Source organism: Monodon monoceros, unplaced genomic scaffold (assembly GCF_005190385.1).
Source record: "Monodon monoceros isolate NGI ecotype Baffin Bay Population unplaced genomic scaffold, NGI_Narwhal_1 Super_Scaffold_9, whole genome shotgun sequence".
Classification (NCBI taxonomy): Eukaryota; Metazoa; Chordata; class Mammalia; order Artiodactyla; family Monodontidae; genus Monodon; species Monodon monoceros.
In genome coordinates this window covers 45,914,179-45,930,901 of record NW_021703786.1, presented here as the reverse complement: position 1 = coordinate 45,930,901, position 16,723 = coordinate 45,914,179, and the positions used below count along the sequence as shown (strand labels likewise).

The following is a 16,723-nucleotide window of genomic DNA, read 5'->3' as shown; positions in this document are numbered from 1 at the left end:
TTGCCAAACAGCCCACCAATTTACACCCTCGTCACAAATATGTAGGTTTTGTGTTTGCTCAGATTCATACCAACGTTTGAAATTATCACGCTTTCTTATTTTTGCCAATCTGATGGATGTTAATGGTATCTCACTGTTTTATTTTGCATTTCCTTGATTATTAGTGAGGTTGGGCATTTTTCCTTAGGCTTTTCTTATGACTTGCCTGTTCCTTTTTCCTATGCCCATTTTTCTACTGGGTTATCTTTTATAGTATCCAATATATATTTTGGATACTAACTCTTTGTTAATGTTTTGCAAATATCTTCTTCTTGTTGGTGGCTCATGTTTTCTCTGTGATATGATTTTTTGACCAGAAATTTTAATATTTTCAAATTTATGAATATTTTCCTTTATGGTTTGTACTTTATGTGTTTTGTTTAAGAAATTCTTTCCTACTCTGAGTTGATAAAGACATTCTCTTTTTATCTAAAATTTTTTTATTAACTCTTATTGGGAAATAATTTCAAATTTACAAAATGCTGCAAAGATAAAAACAGTACAAAGAACATTCATATACCCTTTACCCAGATAGTGTTAACATTTAATCACATTTGTTTATCATTTGATAAGTATAATATACAACATATAGTATGTAATACATATGATATAAAACATGTACATATATTTTTTCTGATCTATTTGAGGGTAAGTTACATACATTATGGTGCTTTACAGCTAAATACTTCAGTGTGTACTTCCTACAAATAGGGATAGCACAGTTCAAAATTTACACTGATAAAATACTTTTATCAAATCTCCTGTTCATATCCCAGTTTCGTCAGTTGACAAATTTGATGTTGATACACTTTATAGCATTTTTATAATCCTATGAACTCTATAACCATATAGCAGTTATAAAAACCCTTTGTACAGGCTCCAAGCTAGAGGCAGGTATTGCATTTAATTGTCATATCTTTTTAGCTTCCTTTAATCTGGAACATTTCCTCAACCTTTATTTGTCTTTTATGATATTGACATTTTTGAAGAATACAGGCCCCTCCCCTCTTTTCAGTAGAATGTTCCTTGTTTTGTGTTCATCTGCTGTTTCCTTGAGATTAGACTGATGAAATGCACTCTCGGCGGGAACACACATAGATGAATATTGTGGAGTATTGCAGCTGTGCAGTGTTACAAAGATGTAGTATTGTATCTTTCTCAGGTTATGCTGTCTGGAGGTACACAATGTCTATCTGCCCCTCATTGGTTGACCAATGCTAGTCAAAGTGTTGTCCGATTTCTCCACTGTATAATCACTGCTTTTTTTATTGTTATTAATTTATTTTTGCTGTGCTGGGTCTTCGTTTCTGTGCGAGGGCTTTCTCTAGTTGTGGCAAGCGGGGGCTACTCTTCATCGCGGTGCGCAGGCCTCTCACTATCGCGGCCTCTCTTGTTGCGGAGCACAGGTTCCAGACGCGCAGGCTCGGTAGTTGTGGCTCGCGGGCTCTAGAGTGCAGGCTCAGTAGTTGTGGCGCACGGGCCTAGCTGCTCTGCGGCATGTGGCATACTCCCAGACCAGGGCTCGAACCGGTGTCCCCTGCATTAGCAGGCAGATTCTCAACCACTGCACCACCAGGGAAGCCCTAATAACTGCTTTTTATTTTTTTGCTCCCCCACACTCATAAGCAATCGGTAGGGAGACACCTTAAGACATGCCAATACGCTGGGGACTTCCCTGGTGGTCCAGTGGTTAAGATTCGAGGCTCCCAGTGCAGGGGGTCCAGGTTCGATCCCTGGTCAGGGAACTAGATGCCGCTGGCAGCAACGCAGGCAATGAAGATCCCTGTGCTGCAACGAAGACCCCACACAGCCCAACAAATAAATACATATTTCAAAAAAAAAAAAAGATATGCAAATATCCTGCTCATCAAAATTTCTTCCTAGCTTTAGCATCGATGATTCTTTCCTGATCCAACCTTTGCCATGACAGTTGGAAAATGATTCATTTAAAGTTTAAAATTGTGTTTTTATGTATGTTTTTAACCTGGAATTGATTTTGTAGTGTGAGATAGGGATCAAATTCTACCTCCTCCCTCCCCCTCCTGTATGGCTAAGTAATCAGCTCCATTTGTGGAAAAGCTGATAAGAAATGTCCACTCCTTCATACATCAAATTTCCATTTTTGCTGGGTTTGTTTCAGTAGTCTCTATTCTGTCCAATTGGTTTATTTGTTTATCCCTGCACCGATATTACAGTGTTTTAATTATTATAGTTTTGTAATAAATTTTGATATATAGTAAGGCAAGTATCCCATTATATTCTTCTTTAAAATTGTCTTCTCCATTTTTGTCTTCCTGGCAATTATATTCATTGTCACAGATAATTTCCACAACAATCTTGAGAGAGATTAAGAAACTTTCCCAAGGTCACAAGGCCAATAAGGAGGAATTTGAACCCAGGCCTGCCCAAGGTCAGAGTTCTTTCCATTTCTTCCTGGGGTTCTGCCTACCCAAAGCCAAAGGGATGCTTACCTAGGCATGGAGAAGTGGAGGTCAGAGAATCAAGTGTGGGCAGGTGAGAGAAGGCAGGTATCAGACTGGGTTTGGGTTTGGTCTCTGGGTGTAGACTTTGCCAGCCAAGGGACTTGGTTCTGACTTGGCTGGCAGAACTGGAAACAAGATTGGAGGAAATGGGACCCCAGGACTGATCACCCACAGGTCTCCATGGGCACATCTTGCTGCTTCCCAGGCTGAGCAGGGTAATGTGGCAGCAGCCTGACAGGGGGACCTGCGGCTGCTTCTATGCTGGGGGTTATGGTGGGGGGCTTGGGACGCAGGGAGGGGAAAGAATCTGGCTGGCTGCCTGGAAGCTAGGACAGAGCCCACCCCAGGGAGCCCCATCCTCCACCAGCCCCTCCCTGCCTGCTTAAGAGACCCTAATCAGCTTGGGGAGATTAAGGGTTCTGGCCGGCTCTTCCCACACCCCCGTCCTGGGCCCTGGCAAAGGAGACCCGTGGGAGGGCGTCAGAAGGATCGGCCCTGTGACCCCGAGCCCCGGCCCTGGCCCGAGCCCCGGACTTTCCGGTGAGTGGCAGAGCCCCCTCCACACGGAACTCCAGGTCCTTCCTGCCGGAAAGAGACCATGGAAGGGAATGGGAGTGTCCCCACTGGCCCCTGACAGCTCTAAGAGGGGGAGAGGGGCAGACAAGGAGGAGCGGGAAGCAGAGCAAAGCGGGGGGGGGGGGGGGGGGGGGGGTGCTTCCAGGCTATGCCCCTGACCCCATATAGTCGTCCAAGCCCGCGGAGGGGGGTGTGGAAGCATAGACAAGCCGTGGGTTAATTGGGCTTTGAGAACCTTGGGGGTTGCGGAGAGCCCTAAGAGAGCCCTGGGGGTCGCGTCCTCTCATGCTGCTCTGTTTATGCTCCCAGAAGCCGGCAATGACCGCCCGCGCCCTCCTCGCGGGTGGGCTTCGGGACCCCGGGCTCTGCGCCCCCACGCGGGAGGCTCCGTCTCCGCCCGGCCTTCCCCGGACGCCGTCCCGGCCCCGGCCTCTGCTGCGCCCCCTGCTGCTGCTGCCGCTGCTCCTCCTGCCGCGCCCCGCCCTCTCCGCTGTGTTCACAGTTGGGGTGCTGGGCCCCTGGGCCTGCGACCCCATCTTCGCCCGTGCCCGCCCGGACCTGGCCGCCCGCCTGGCCGCCGCCCGCCTGAACCACGAAGCTGCCCTGGAGAACGGCCCCCGCTTCGAGGTCGCGCTGCTGCCCGAGCCGTGCCGGACGCCGGGCTCGCTGGGGGCGGTGTCCTCCGCGCTCACCCGCGTCTCGGGCCTCGTGGGGCCGGTGAACCCCGCAGCCTGCCGGCCGGCGGAGCTACTAGCTCAAGAGGCGGGGATCGCCCTGGTTCCCTGGGGCTGCCCCGGAATGCGGGCGGCGGGCACCACGGCTCCCGCGGTGACGCCCGCGGCGGATGCGCTCTACGCCCTCCTGCGCGCGTTCCGCTGGGCGCACGTGGCCGTGGTCACCGCCCCCCAGGACCTGTGGGTGGAGGCGGGACGCGCACTTTCTACGGCGCTCAGGGCCCGGGGTCTGCCCGTTGCCCTGGTGACCTCTATGGAGCCCTCGGACCTGTCTGGAGCCCGGGATGCCCTGAGGAGGGTCCAAGGTGGACCCAGAGTCAGAGGTAGGCTCCCCTGCAGGATGCGGGGGGTCGGCCGTCCAGCGAGCAAAGGACAGAGCACCGAGCGGAGCCTCTGTGTCCGCAGCAGTGATCATGGTGATGCACTCGGTCCTGCTGGGCGGTGAGGAGCAGCGCTGCCTGCTGGAGGCTGCAGAGGAGCTGGGCTTGGCTGATGGTTCCCTGGTCTTCCTGCCCTTCGACACGCTGCACTACGCCTTGTCTCCAGGCCCGGACGCCTTGGCCGTGCTCGCCAACAGCTCACAGCTTCGCAAGGCCCACGATGCGGTGCTCACCCTCACGCGTCACTGTCCCACGGGAGGCAGCGTGCTGGACAGTCTGCGCAGGGCCCAAGAGCATCAGGAGCTGCCCCCTGACCTCAATCTGCAGCAGGTAGAGGGACCAGGGAGGAGGGAAGCGGGGAAGAGAGCAGAGAATAGCCAAAAAGGGGAGATGGAGGCTGGAGGCAATGGAAAGAGAAGTGGATAGAGTCGATGGAATGAGAGGAGGATGCAGTCAATAGGAGGGAGTAGGAGGCCAGTAGGGAGAGAATAACCAGCAGCTCTGCATGTCCTGGGTGATGTAAAGGCTCTGCCCTTGCTTGGAGTATCTTTGTGTATTGGAATTGCTTCCAGAGAGTTGGCAATGAGACCTCTCAAGGTCAGCTCCAAAGAGCAAACGTTAACAAACTCTGCACTGCAGCATCTTTTGCAGTCTACTTTAAAGTAAACCCACTTCCAACACGGCCATGACATACAGTCTGTATTAAACAACCGGTGTTCTTAAGAGAGCAGGAAGGAGGGAGAATACAGATCCAGCCTCCATGCCCAGTTCAGAGGTGTTTCCTCTGGGCCTTCACCTAGTGGTCTTAACTTTTTGAGAGCCTTACATCTTGTGAGAAGCAGAAAGGTCCCTAGGTGGAGCAAGGGCTTCTATAACCATCTAGATTCACAGTTTATTCCCATCAAGCAGCTAATATCCAGGATTTCCTGAGAACAGTGGTGAGATGGGATGGCGGACAGGTGGGGAAATAGAGGTGGGGGAAATGGTGGGGAAAACCCTCTTCAGTTCTCAGTAAGTAGCATAGCCTTTCACCTAGCTGCCCAAGTGAGACCCCTGGGAGTCACCCTTGATTCCTCTAACCCTTCCCCCAACATCCAGACACCAAGTTCTGTCACTTATGCTTCCCAAAGGTCATTTGAATCCATCTACTTTCTCCATCCTCACTGTCACAGCCCTGGTTCAGGCCACAGCACCTCTGGTCCAAATCCCCAAATAAAATCTCCCAAGTGGCCTCTGCTTCAGCACTTACCTACCCCAGGCCTTTCCCCACCCAGCAATCAGAGTGACCTTCAGAAAGCTGGCACATCGGACTGTGTCACTCCCCCATCCAAAGTCTCCCAGTGGCTTCTCTTGCCCTGGATAGATACAGGTCTCTTCACTTGGTTTATCAGGTCTCATGTCTTCCTCTCTCTTCTTTCTTGAACTTCAGCCAGACCGAGCTACTTTGGGTTCCCCAGATGTGACCTTCTCTTTTGCTTCTGTGCTACTGGGTGTACTGTTCCCTCTCTCCTGTCCCTACACTCCCCCAGATATTTCGGATTCGTCCCCTGAGGGATGGTCACTTCTGGAAGCGTCTTCCTCCTCCCCCAGCCTGGGATGGGCATCTTTTCTGTCTCCTCAGCTCCCTCGGTTACCCCTCCCCTCACTCGTTACACTGCATTAACATCCCTGTCTGTCTCCCCCCACTAGAGGAAAGATTCCTCGAGATAGGGACTCTGTCTTGTACCCTGATATATCCCTAGTGCTCTACACAGTGCCTGGCGCTGTGAGAGATGGGAACTGGGAATAATAGAGAAGCTCCGTGAGATCAGGTGGTTGCCTTGGGGAAAAGAAAAGACCTAAAGATAGAAAATAGAAGCCAACCAAAAGACGAGAAAGAAGGCTTTCAATGAATGGTAGGTAATGATTTTAAAAATATATGCAGGGCAACCAAAAGGAGAGGGAAGAGAGAAGATGTAGGTATTGGAGTTAGAAGTAACAGGTGATAAGAAGAGCGTAAGAATACTGAAAAGAGGAAAGGGCAGTGGCAAAAAGGGGTGGGATAGACAATTGGGGAGAGAGGAAGAGAGAGCCAATGAGGAGGGATGTGGAACCACTAACTAGGAGGTGCAAACAGTCAAAACACACAGGGCTTGAAGGGCTTGAAGGACTCGAAGGGCCCAGTGAAAGGATAAGCGGAGACAGTAAGTCCCCGTGTATTTACGGGCCGTGACCCCGAAACCTGAACCCCCTACCCTTCCTCCCCAGGTATCCCCTCTCTTCGGCACCATCTATGACTCGGTCTTCTTGTTGGCCGGGGGCGTGGCGCGAGCGCGGGCGGCCGCAGGTGGCGGCTGGGTGTCCGGAGCAGCCGTGGCCCGCCACGTCCGGGATGCCCAGGTCCCCGGCTTCTGTGGGGCCCTGGGAGGAGCCGAGGAGCCCTCCTTTGTGCTGCTGGACACGGATGCAGCCGGGGACCGGCTGTTCACCACATACGTGCTGAACCCCACCCGGGGCTTCTTCCGCTCCGCCGGAACCCCGGTGCATTTTCCTAGAGGGGGACGGGGGCCTGGGCCCGACCCCTCGTGTTGGTTCGACCCAGACGTCATCTGCAACGGAGGTGAGGGCGAACATCCCAGCCCACACTGGGACAGTGACCGTGAACCCTCCACAAAGTGGTGAACTCTCATCCTGTAACTCCTGTTGGAGGCCCTTCCAGGTCCTCCTCAGAGACCCCTGGCTTGTGCAGGACCCCTGTCTTGCTGAGCCCCTGGAACACTCTTGGAACCTTTCTAGCATTCCCAGACCACCCCCCGCCCCACCCTTTGCAGGACCCCATGACCTTTCCCTAGATCCTGTTATGGGCTCCCATCCCCCTTTTCTGGAGCCTCCAAGATTTGACGTGACCGCATTCCTCCCTAGAGAGCAGCGGTCCCCAACCTTTTTGGCAGCAGGGACCTGTTTCGTGGACGACAGTTTTTCCACGGACTGGGGCGGGGCGGGGGGGTGTTCAGGCGGTGATGCCAGCTATGGGCAGCGGCAGACGAAGCTTCGCTCACTCACGCCGCTCACCTCCTGCTGTGCGGCGGGGTTCCTAACAGGCTGCGCGGACAAGTAGCGGTCTGCGGCCCGGGGGCTGGGGACCTCTGCTAGAGAGGATGCCTCCCCTCTGCTGCAGTCCTCAGCATCTCTCCTCTCACTGCCCCTCCAGGAGTGGAGCCCGGCGTCGTCTTTATCGGCTTCCTCCTGGTGGTTTTGATGGGGCTGACAGGGGCCTTCCTGGCCCATTATTTTAGGTGAGTAGGGTAAGTAGGAGAGGAGCTTGGCTCTCCACCTGCCAGAAATGCAGCTGTGCAGCAGGCTGGGCCCACTCAAGAGTAGAAGGAGGGAGGATGTTTTTTGGAGAGGGGGAGAAGGAAGGAGTCCTTGGAGGGCTGGCAGAGTCCCAGGGGGGGTCTGGTTTGCGGATGACTGCCCTCCCCTGAGCCAGCATTTTCCCCCACTGGCTTCCTCTCATGGACCTTGGTCCCCTTTGCGAAGATGACCTCCTTTCTCTACCAGGCACCGGCTACTTCACATCCAAATGGTCTCCGGCCCCAACAAGATCATCCTGACTCTGGATGACGTCACCTTCCTCCCCCCGCAGAGGGGCAGCTCTCGGAAGGTGGGGGAGGAGGGGAGCCAGGACCCAGCTGTCCTCCCCTATATGTTCGGTCCCCTGCCTGGGCCAGCCCTCACCCCAGCCCCCACCTGGGAAGGCCTGGTTTCTGCCTTCGCTCCGTCCCAGGTCTGAGTGCTGGGATCAACGCCCTCATGTGTGCAATGAGGATAACAGCCCCTGTCCTGACCGCTTTCCTTGGATAGGGTGAAGCTCCAACAGAAAATGAATATGTTTGTTTTGTAAGCTCTGAAGTGTCGTGTACTTGGGAAGTAATGTCATTATCACCTTCCCGAACTAAGATTTCTTCCCTTCCCCTCTTTAATCCCCAGATTTAAGCCTGACCTCAACCCAGGACCCTGACCCCATAGTATATTTTGACCCCATGCACTGACCTCTACCCTCCAGGTGGCCCAGGGGAGTCGATGGAGTCTGGCCGCCCGCAGCTTGTCAGACGTTCGCAGCATCCACAGCCAGATCCCGGATTACACCAACGTTGGCCTCTATGAGGTGAGCCTGAGACCCAGGAAGGCCGAGCTCCGTTCCTGGAGTCGCGTCGTATCTTGCAGAGTCCAGGAAATGGGGATAGGAGCCCAGAATGGGAACTAGGGAGACTTCATGGATTCCTCCTCGAAGGGGAGCATCTGGGAATCCTTCCTGCTGGGGGATTTTCCCTTAGCCATTATCCGGGTGAGGGCTCTTCAAAGGCTAATCACAGTGGCCTAAAGACTAGAGGCCTGACGGTGGGGAGTTTGATGGGACCAGCATGTAGCCTGAAGAGGCCACTGAGGTCATCGTCCTCCCCCTCAGTGCTCCAAGCCTTTGGGTTACTGCAGGGCACAGGCCTCCCTGGAAAGATTGAGACAGAGGTTCATCTGGGAAGTGATCTCATGGTCACAAAGAGGACTTTTCCAGGATTGGATTGTTCAGGAAGGGGCTTCCAGACTGAGCTAATCTCTGACTCAAGCCAGACCCACGTCTTGGCCCCACCCAGCACTTCTACCCCAATCAGATCACACTGTGGAGCAGTAAGACTTAGAGGGGAAAAAGAAAGTCACAAAAGGGCATTAGGACATTAACCACGGGGTCGGCAGATCTGAATGTGGTGGGATGGGTGGGAGATGGTGAGAACAGATTCAGAGAGCGCTGGGAGAGAGCTCCACTAATGAAGAGGGCGTGGAGATTTAGAGCTCTTGGGTGTCATGTCGTGGAGAGAACGCAGAGGCTCCTAGTGTGTCACCTAGAGGCCATTGCAGCCGTTTCCCAGTAGAATGCTATTGTCGTTTGGGGCAGGACCCTATGCCTTGAAGAATGTTTAGCGCCGCTTGTCTCTGACTCTGTCCACTGATCACAGCCCCCAGTTTTTGTGACAATTAAAAATGTCTCCACATTTATTTCCAAATCTTCTTTAGGGGTCAGTACCAAACCCCCAGAATTCCCTCCTAGTCCAAATCCTTTATCAACAGGCAAGGCCAACTACATAATCTGCAAGGTCTAGGGCAAAATAAAAATGAAGTGCCCTTTGTTCATTCAGGATGACAGCAGCAGATCACTGAACCAAGCTCAGGCCCTTCTGAGCACAGGGCCCTGGGGGACTGCATGGGTCGCACGCCCATGAACTGGCCCTGCGGACAGCTGAGGACAGCGAGGCCCAGAGCCTGCAGGGGAGCTGTCTATCCTTCACCGTTAGTCTGTAATAACGCGTGATCTACCCAGACTCCTCGACGCCCACCACAGTGCTCTCTTATGGCAGCGGGTGGTGATGAGGGCTGTGATTTCAATGACACTTGTGGTGGTGTTGGCTCACTTAATAGGGCTGTTGGTGAGCGCATCTGGCGTGGTGAGGACAGCCTCTGCGTCTCTCTTTCCCACGGGCGGGCTCTCATGCAGCTGGCTGTGAAGTGGGCTGGCAGACGTTATACCCCTTGCCCCTGAAGCTCTTTGTCACATGGAAGATGGGTTCTGGGGCAGGGGGCCAAGGGAAACATGGGGGCTCTCTACGGCTCCTCACATCATGGGGTTTTGAGAAACCGAGTTCCCTACTCCTGTCTCTGCTCCAGGGAGACTGGGTTTGGCTGAAGAAATTCCCGGGGGAACAGCACATAGCTATCCGCCCAGCGACCAAGATGGCCTTCTCCAAGGTGAGAGTGGGCCTGTGATGGGGTGTGAGGTGGCCATCGTTTCCTCCCTCCTTGCCTTCTCTTTGCAGCTGAGTCCAAGTAGACCCCACTGTGGCAGGGACGACGAAGAGCTCTCAGTGAAGTGTCCCCTCCTCTCTAAAGCAGGTTTCTTATCATGCTCTCCTATAACACTAGTTCTTTCCTTGGAGGTGTTGATCATAATTTGTAGTTGTTCACCTGTGTGTGCTTGCTTATTTCTTATCTGCCTCCCTCCCTGAACTGTAAGCTGAGTGAGGGCTTTTCCCCTTCCCCCTCCATTGTATTAATATTTCCAGCACCCAGCACAGTGTCTGGAACATTAGAGACATCCAGTGAATGTTTGTTGAGTGAATGCTAGAAAATAAATGGGTTTCCAGTTCTGTCAGGCTGCTTGCACAGAATGGCCTAGTTGGTGCATACTGAGTGACATGGAAAGTTGGCAAGGAGGCTATAAACTGGCTTATTCTGGTCATTCCAACCTTAGTGCCCCCCTTGCCCCTAACACCATACAGCCTTGGCCTGGCCTCCTTCCCGGATGCCTCCACAGAAGCTCTTGGTCACAGCTGCAGAATGACTTAAGTCATTAAGTGGGCCACCAGTTGTCAACGGACTAAATCACCGTTTAACAACAGGCATTAAGATGAAAAGAAGTCCCTTGTTGGACCAAAGAAAAACTAGAAAGGGCACCAGTCACCCACTAGCCCTCATTTTCCCAGCCAGACTGTGAGGGCCTCTGTCCCACCGAGTGGGTGTGGCCTTGTTGCTGGCTCCTCTGGGACACAGCTCAACTAGTTAGTCCTTCTTCCTTAACGTGGTGGGGGGCGGGGGGGGGGGGGCCTCTATCTGGCACAATGATGTAACAAGCAAAGCAGCCCTGGGCTGAGTCACCAGCATAAGCCACTTCTGGTGATTTTTGAAAGCACTGCAGTGTCTGCCTGATTGTCCCCTCAAGGGACGGTTATATCAGAAGTTGGGGGCGGGGGGCGGTGAGTACCAGGAGCTTTTCCTTCATGAGGTGTTTTCCCTTAAGACCCAGGAAGTTCAAAGTCTTATGGTTAATAAATCAGAAACTGCCTGGGTCCTGATTTGCCAGCGCAAAATTGTCTTTTCATTCATAACTTTAAGTTAACACCACGTTCTGTGTCTGCACGGTGGCCTTTGACTGTGTTGTCTTTCCTAGAGAGAGAAGGTATCTGTAGAAGGAAGCCCCTACATGCCCTATAGACCTCTCCACTCACCATTTTTACCCCATCCTCCAATCAAAAACAGACCTGAAGAACAGCCTCCTCCCCACCTCGCTCCCAAAACAGCAAATACCTGTTAATTCCCGCCCCCTCCCCCAGATCCGGGAGCTCCGGCATGAGAACGTGGCCCTCTACCTGGGGCTCTTCCTGGCGGGGGGAGCTGGCGGTGCCGCGGCCCCCGGGGAAGGGATGCTGGCTGTAGTCTCAGAGCACTGTGCCCGTGGCTCCCTCCAAGACCTCCTCGCTCAGAGAGACATAAAGCTGGACTGGATGTTCAAGTCCTCCCTCCTACTGGACCTCATCAAGGTGTGCGTGTCGGGGTGGGACCGGGTGGGCTGCGGCGGGGAGGAGCCGGCGGGGGGAACCGCGTGGGCTGAGGCTGCCCCTGACGCCACTCCTTCCAGGGAATAAGGTATCTGCACCATCGAGGCGTGGCCCACGGGCGGCTGAAGTCACGGAACTGCGTGGTGGACGGGAGGTTCGTGCTTAAAGTCACCGACCACGGTCATGGGCGACTGCTGGAAGCGCAGAGGGTGTTACCGGAGCCTCCCAGCGCGGAGGGTAGGATTCCCAGGCTGCCTCCCGGGCGGCCGAGCGGCCCCCGCATCCCCGATGTTTCAAGGCCCTCTCCTTTCCTCCTTCCCTCGCACTCTGTCCATCCCACACCCACCGGACGGGACTCCTGCCGCGGAGGAGGTCTTGTGACCTCTGAGATGAAGGGAGTCTGGCTCCGTGACTGGGGAGGCGGGGAGTCGTTAGGGGGCGGGACTTGTGCCTGAGGGGCGGAGCTCCTGCCCTTGCAGGGGGGGTCTGCTTCTAGTGGGGCTTTGCCTAAGGGCGGGGCTTGTGCCCAAGGAACCTAGTCTGCTCTCGGCACCGCTTTGTCTAAAGGGCGGGTCCTATTTGTGAGGGCCCGGCTTTCTGAGACCTGCTCTGGGTTTCTGGTAGTTTCTCCTGGGGATCACTGCGGGCAGCAGGGCCAGACTGAGGCTGGGGAGTTGAGCGGGTGCGAGCCTGGGCTTTCTGGTGAGGGTGTGGGGGGGTCTGTCCCTAGCGCCTCTATGGCCCTCCGCGTGCCCACGCCCCCTTCCCCGACCCCAGACCAGCTATGGACAGCCCCGGAGCTGCTTCGGGACCCGGCCCTGGAGCGCCGGGGAACGCTGGCCGGCGACGTCTTCAGTCTGGGCATCATCATGCAAGAGGTCGTGTGCCGCAGCGCCCCTTACGCCATGCTGGAGCTGACTCCCGAGGGTACGGCCGCTCTCGCCTGGCCTTTGGACTAGAAAGACACCCTGCTGTTAGGCAGAGACCCAGCCTCACTCGGTGCTGAGACTTACTTATGTGGGACTCCCTAGAGCTGAGTTCTGAAGGGTCAGGGCTGTGGAGAGCCAAGCATCAGGATGGGAGGGGGCGGCCTTTCAGCACCCAGACGTCAGTGGTTTCCTCTGTCCCAACCCTGGACCCAGCCTGCTGCCCCAACGGTGGTAGCAAGCTCCTCTCTGGTTCTTAGGGGCCCCAGGGAGGCAGCACCATAGGGGGAAGGGGGAAACAGAGCAGATGGATCTGGTTCAGATCTATATTATCATGTATAGGATACAGCATGCTACTTGATCACTCTAACCCTCACTTGTCTTATGTGCAATAAATGTCAGTCTCTTTGCCTGGCCCCTCCTACTGCCCCTGGCCCCCAGAGTTCAGGGTCCTGTTGCTCCCAGCAACACCTCCCACACTACACTTCCCCACCTACTGAAGCTTCCCCTTCCAGCCCCCTCCTCTTGAGCTTCAACAATCAGGCCAGAGTCAGAGGTGGCTTCTGTTCTGGCACACCCCCTCTCTTGTTCCCTTCATGCCTCCAGAAGTGGTGAAGAGGGTACAGAGCCCCCCTCCGCTGTGTCGGCCCTCGGTGTCCATGGACCAGGCGCCCATGGAGTGCATCCAGCTGATGAAACAGTGCTGGGCAGAGCAGCCGGAACTGCGGCCCTCCATGGACCGCACCTTCGACCTGGTCAGGGGCTGGGCTGGGCAAGGACTGGGCTGGCCATTTGCCAACAACTTGGGGTGGGGGAGGGGAGGCTGCAGGAAGGCAAGCTGGCAGGATCTCTGACCTTCCAGGCTACTTCCTAAGGGGTCGTCTGAGGATTAAGGGTTTGGTGGGGACAGAATTAGAATGGGGGCTGTGGAGGCCTTTGGAGGGGAAGATGGATCTCTGGGTGGGAGAAATATTTAATTCAATTCAAATGACATTTATTGAGTATGTGTTTGGCCTAGTGAGGGAGAAGGACCCTTGGCCTGGGAGTCCAAAGACTGGGCTGGTTCCAGCGCCTTGTCAGTTGCTAACAGAACAGGTGACCTCCTAATAACTTGTGAAAACACAGTGCCCAGCACGGGGCAGCACGGGCTTGATGGGTATAGATGAAAGGGGGTGGGGGCAGAGGATCAGGCATAATACAGCCCCATGAGAGGGGCATGGCCGGCCAGGTCCTCAGCAGCCCCACCAGCTTCCTCCTCCTACTAGTTCAAGAGCATCAACAAGGGCCGGAAGATGAACATCATTGACTCGATGCTGCGGATGCTGGAGCAGTACTCCAGCAACCTGGAGGACCTGATCCGGGAGCGCACCGAGGAGCTGGAGCTGGAAAAGCAGAAGACAGACCGGCTGCTCACACAGATGCTGCCTCCGTGGGTGCCTACGGGGAGAGGTGGGTGGGGAGGACAGCTGGAATCCAGCCAGACTGGGGTGGCCTCCAGGTGAGCTCACCACCTGCCATCCCCAGGTCTGTGGCTGAGGCGCTGAAGATGGGGACACCTGTGGAGCCCGAGTATTTCGAGGAGGTGACACTGTACTTCAGTGACATTGTGGGTTTCACCACCATCTCAGCCATGAGTGAGCCCATCGAAGTGGTGGACCTGCTCAATGACCTCTACACGCTCTTTGACGCCATCATCGGCTCCCACGATGTCTACAAGGTGGGGTGTGTAGGGGGCAAGCCCTCCTTCAGCTTCTCCGGCCCCCGCCCCCCTGCCCGAGGTCACCAGCACGATCCTCTTTCCCAGCCCTCCTGTCCCTTTTCTCCTCTGCCGGTCCCCAGCTCAGTCCCCCAGCTGGAAGGCTCCCCAGGATCTCTGTACTCACCCCAGTTTAGGCCTCCCGACAAGGGACATTGGCATTGGCGGGGTGCTCAGTACTGAATTCTCTCCTCAGGTGGAGACAATCGGGGACGCCTATATGGTGGCCTCAGGGCTGCCCCAACGGAACGGGCAGCGGCACGCAGCGGAGATCGCCAACATGGCTCTGGACATCCTCAGTGCCGTGGGCACCTTCCGCATGCGGCACATGCCCGAGGTGCCCGTGCGCATACGCATCGGCCTGCACTCGGGTAACTCCGTGCCTTCCCGGGCTCTCCAGCCCATCTCCCTCGTTAGGGCCGGGCTCCAGGTTTCCTAGATAGGAGGCAAACTCGTGGAGTGGGTGGGGGCGGGGACTTGTCTTGAAGCCACCTTTTCACAGCAGGCACCGCCTTGTAATTGGGAGGGTACGCTTGAGAGGGTTTCTTTGGGAAGCCAGTGGAGATTATGCGGTGCTAAAGGTCCCCCCGCCGAGCCCTAGGTGCCACCCAGCCGCCAGCAGGCCAGCTTCAGCGCGGGCCAACCAGCCCACCGACGCCGCGTGTCTCCACAGGCCCGTGCGTGGCGGGCGTGGTGGGCCTCACCATGCCGCGGTACTGCCTGTTTGGGGACACGGTCAACACAGCCTCGCGCATGGAGTCCACCGGGCTGCGTGAGTGTGACGGGGCGGGAGGGGTGGGGAGGGGGAGCGGGAGGGGTGTCCTGAGCTCACGGTGTCCTCTGAGCTCGCGGTGTCCCCTGCCGTCCCAGCTTACCGCATCCACGTGAACCGGAGCACCGTGGAGATTCTCTGCGCCCTAGACGAGGGCTTCCAGACCGAGGTGCGGGGTCGCACGGAGCTGAAGGTGAGGCCGGGCTGGAAGACGCAACTCACCATGCCCGGTTCCACTGAGACCTCGAGATCCACCGGCCCTCACCTCAGTCCGCCTGAGTCCTCCCCTCCCCCGTGTCTCCCCAGGGCAAGGGCTGCGAGGAAACGTACTGGCTGGTGGGCAGATGCGGTTTCGACAAGCCCATCCCCAAACCGCCTGACCTGCAACCAGGGTGAGGATCCGGCCCTCATGCGCCATGACCGAGTTGGTCCCTCCATGCCCTCCCTCCCCTCCTGCCCTGCACTGGACCCCGCCCTCCTACTGCCTATCCTCCCTCCATGAGGCCGCCCCTCCCTTCGCCACAGGGCCAGCAACCACGGCATCAGCTTGCAGAGTATCCCGCCTGAGCGGCGCCAGAAGCTGGAGAAGGCGAGGCCGGGCCAGTTTTCCGGAAAGTGAGGCTGGGCCTGGGACAAGGTACTGCCCCCTTGGCTCCCACGCCCCACAGACCCCGAGGGCTACACACATGCTTCCTGGAGGACGGGCACCTCTTCCCCAGCCTGAGGACCTAGCCCTGCCTGCCTGCAGAACGTCCCACTCAAGCCAGGTGTCCCCGTCCTTCTCTGACTCGGTGAGCCCAGGCTGGTTCCTAAACCCAGGGATTTCCCAGCCACAGGGACCCTGGTTCGGTAGGTCTGGAGTGAGCCAGGAGTCCAGACTCGAGAATGACTCTCCCCTACTGAGGTGAACCCCCGTGACCCCTTTCCATGGTTTCCCTCTGAAACACTCCTCTCTCCCTCAGGATTATTCCAGAAGGTCCTTTTCCTGAAAGTTGCTGCTGTAGGTGACCAAAAGTCTGGCTAATACCAGTGGCTTCCGTCCAGCTCTGCCTCAAAGGATTCTGAGCCTTTGCAAGAGCTGGTTGCAAACCAGCTGTGTGACCCTGGGAAAGTCTCATGCACTCTCTGGGCTTGGTTTCCCCTCCATGGTAAAATGAAGAGTGGCCTACCTAGGTGGTTTCCATACCCTCCGGCCCTGACAGCTGGCCTTCAGAATGGTTGGCCTTGGGGTACAGGGCACTGGGCACGTGGCCTCCAGCCCCAGTGACCCTGAGCCCATCAGAAAGGCCCCAGGAAGGAGGATCTGGGATTGGATGTCCCAACCCCAGAGGAGGTGGAGACCACCTATTCCACCAGAGCAGGGGTGTCGTGTGGCCTGAGGATTTGAGGGCTTCTCCATCCCCCTCCTTCTTCTGTGGCATAACCACATACTTTGCCCAAGTGCAGAGAAAAGCTTGTTTCAAAGCTTTGGGGAAACGAAGGTAAACAAACCCCACGAAACCTCTCCTAACCAGAACACCCAGGAATAGTAGTATTCTCTGTTTAACTGGGCGCCACTGAGCAGGCAGTTGAACAGAAAATCCTCCCAGCTTAGATCTTTGCGACAAGTATCAACCCCTCCCATCCCAGTAAGTCCCCAGGTAGAGCTTCTTTTGTGGAACTCTGATGTCCCAGAGCCTGAGCCTTGGCATAT

General features: G+C 55.6%; 1 protein-coding gene across 1 annotated transcript; it reads left to right on the top strand.

Annotated features, from left to right (window-relative positions):
• Positions 1–3,383: 3,383 nt before the first annotated feature.
• GUCY2D (guanylate cyclase 2D, retinal) lies at positions 3,384–16,385 on the top strand. The gene is made up of 19 exons (XM_029212466.1): positions 3,384–4,155; positions 4,238–4,542; positions 6,460–6,811; positions 7,403–7,487; positions 7,753–7,855; positions 8,258–8,359; positions 9,910–9,990; positions 11,352–11,558; positions 11,657–11,813; positions 12,354–12,503; positions 13,109–13,257; positions 13,768–13,931; positions 14,027–14,219; positions 14,455–14,629; positions 14,932–15,030; positions 15,129–15,223; positions 15,337–15,422; positions 15,556–15,667; positions 15,993–16,385. Exons 1-18 carry the CDS (start codon positions 3,384–3,386, stop codon positions 15,647–15,649), a joined length of 3,369 nt encoding a protein of 1,122 aa, XP_029068299.1. The 3' UTR covers positions 15,650–15,667; positions 15,993–16,385.
• The last annotated feature ends 338 nt before the right edge of the window (positions 16,386–16,723 follow it).

What these genes read in the sequence shown, in the direction of transcription:
- GUCY2D (XM_029212466.1), top strand. Translation starts at nt 3,384, where the DNA reads ATGCTGCTCTGTTTATGCTCCCAGAAGCCGGCAATGACCGCCCGCGCC. An exon ending in CTGACCTCAATCTGCAGCAG is followed by an intron (nt 4,543 to 6,459) that starts GTAGAGGGACCA and finishes CTTCCTCCCCAG; the next exon opens with GTATCCCCTCTCTTCGGCAC. An exon ending in AGAGGGGCAGCTCTCGGAAG is followed by an intron (nt 7,856 to 8,257) that starts GTGGGGGAGGAG and finishes TCTACCCTCCAG; the next exon opens with GTGGCCCAGGGGAGTCGATG.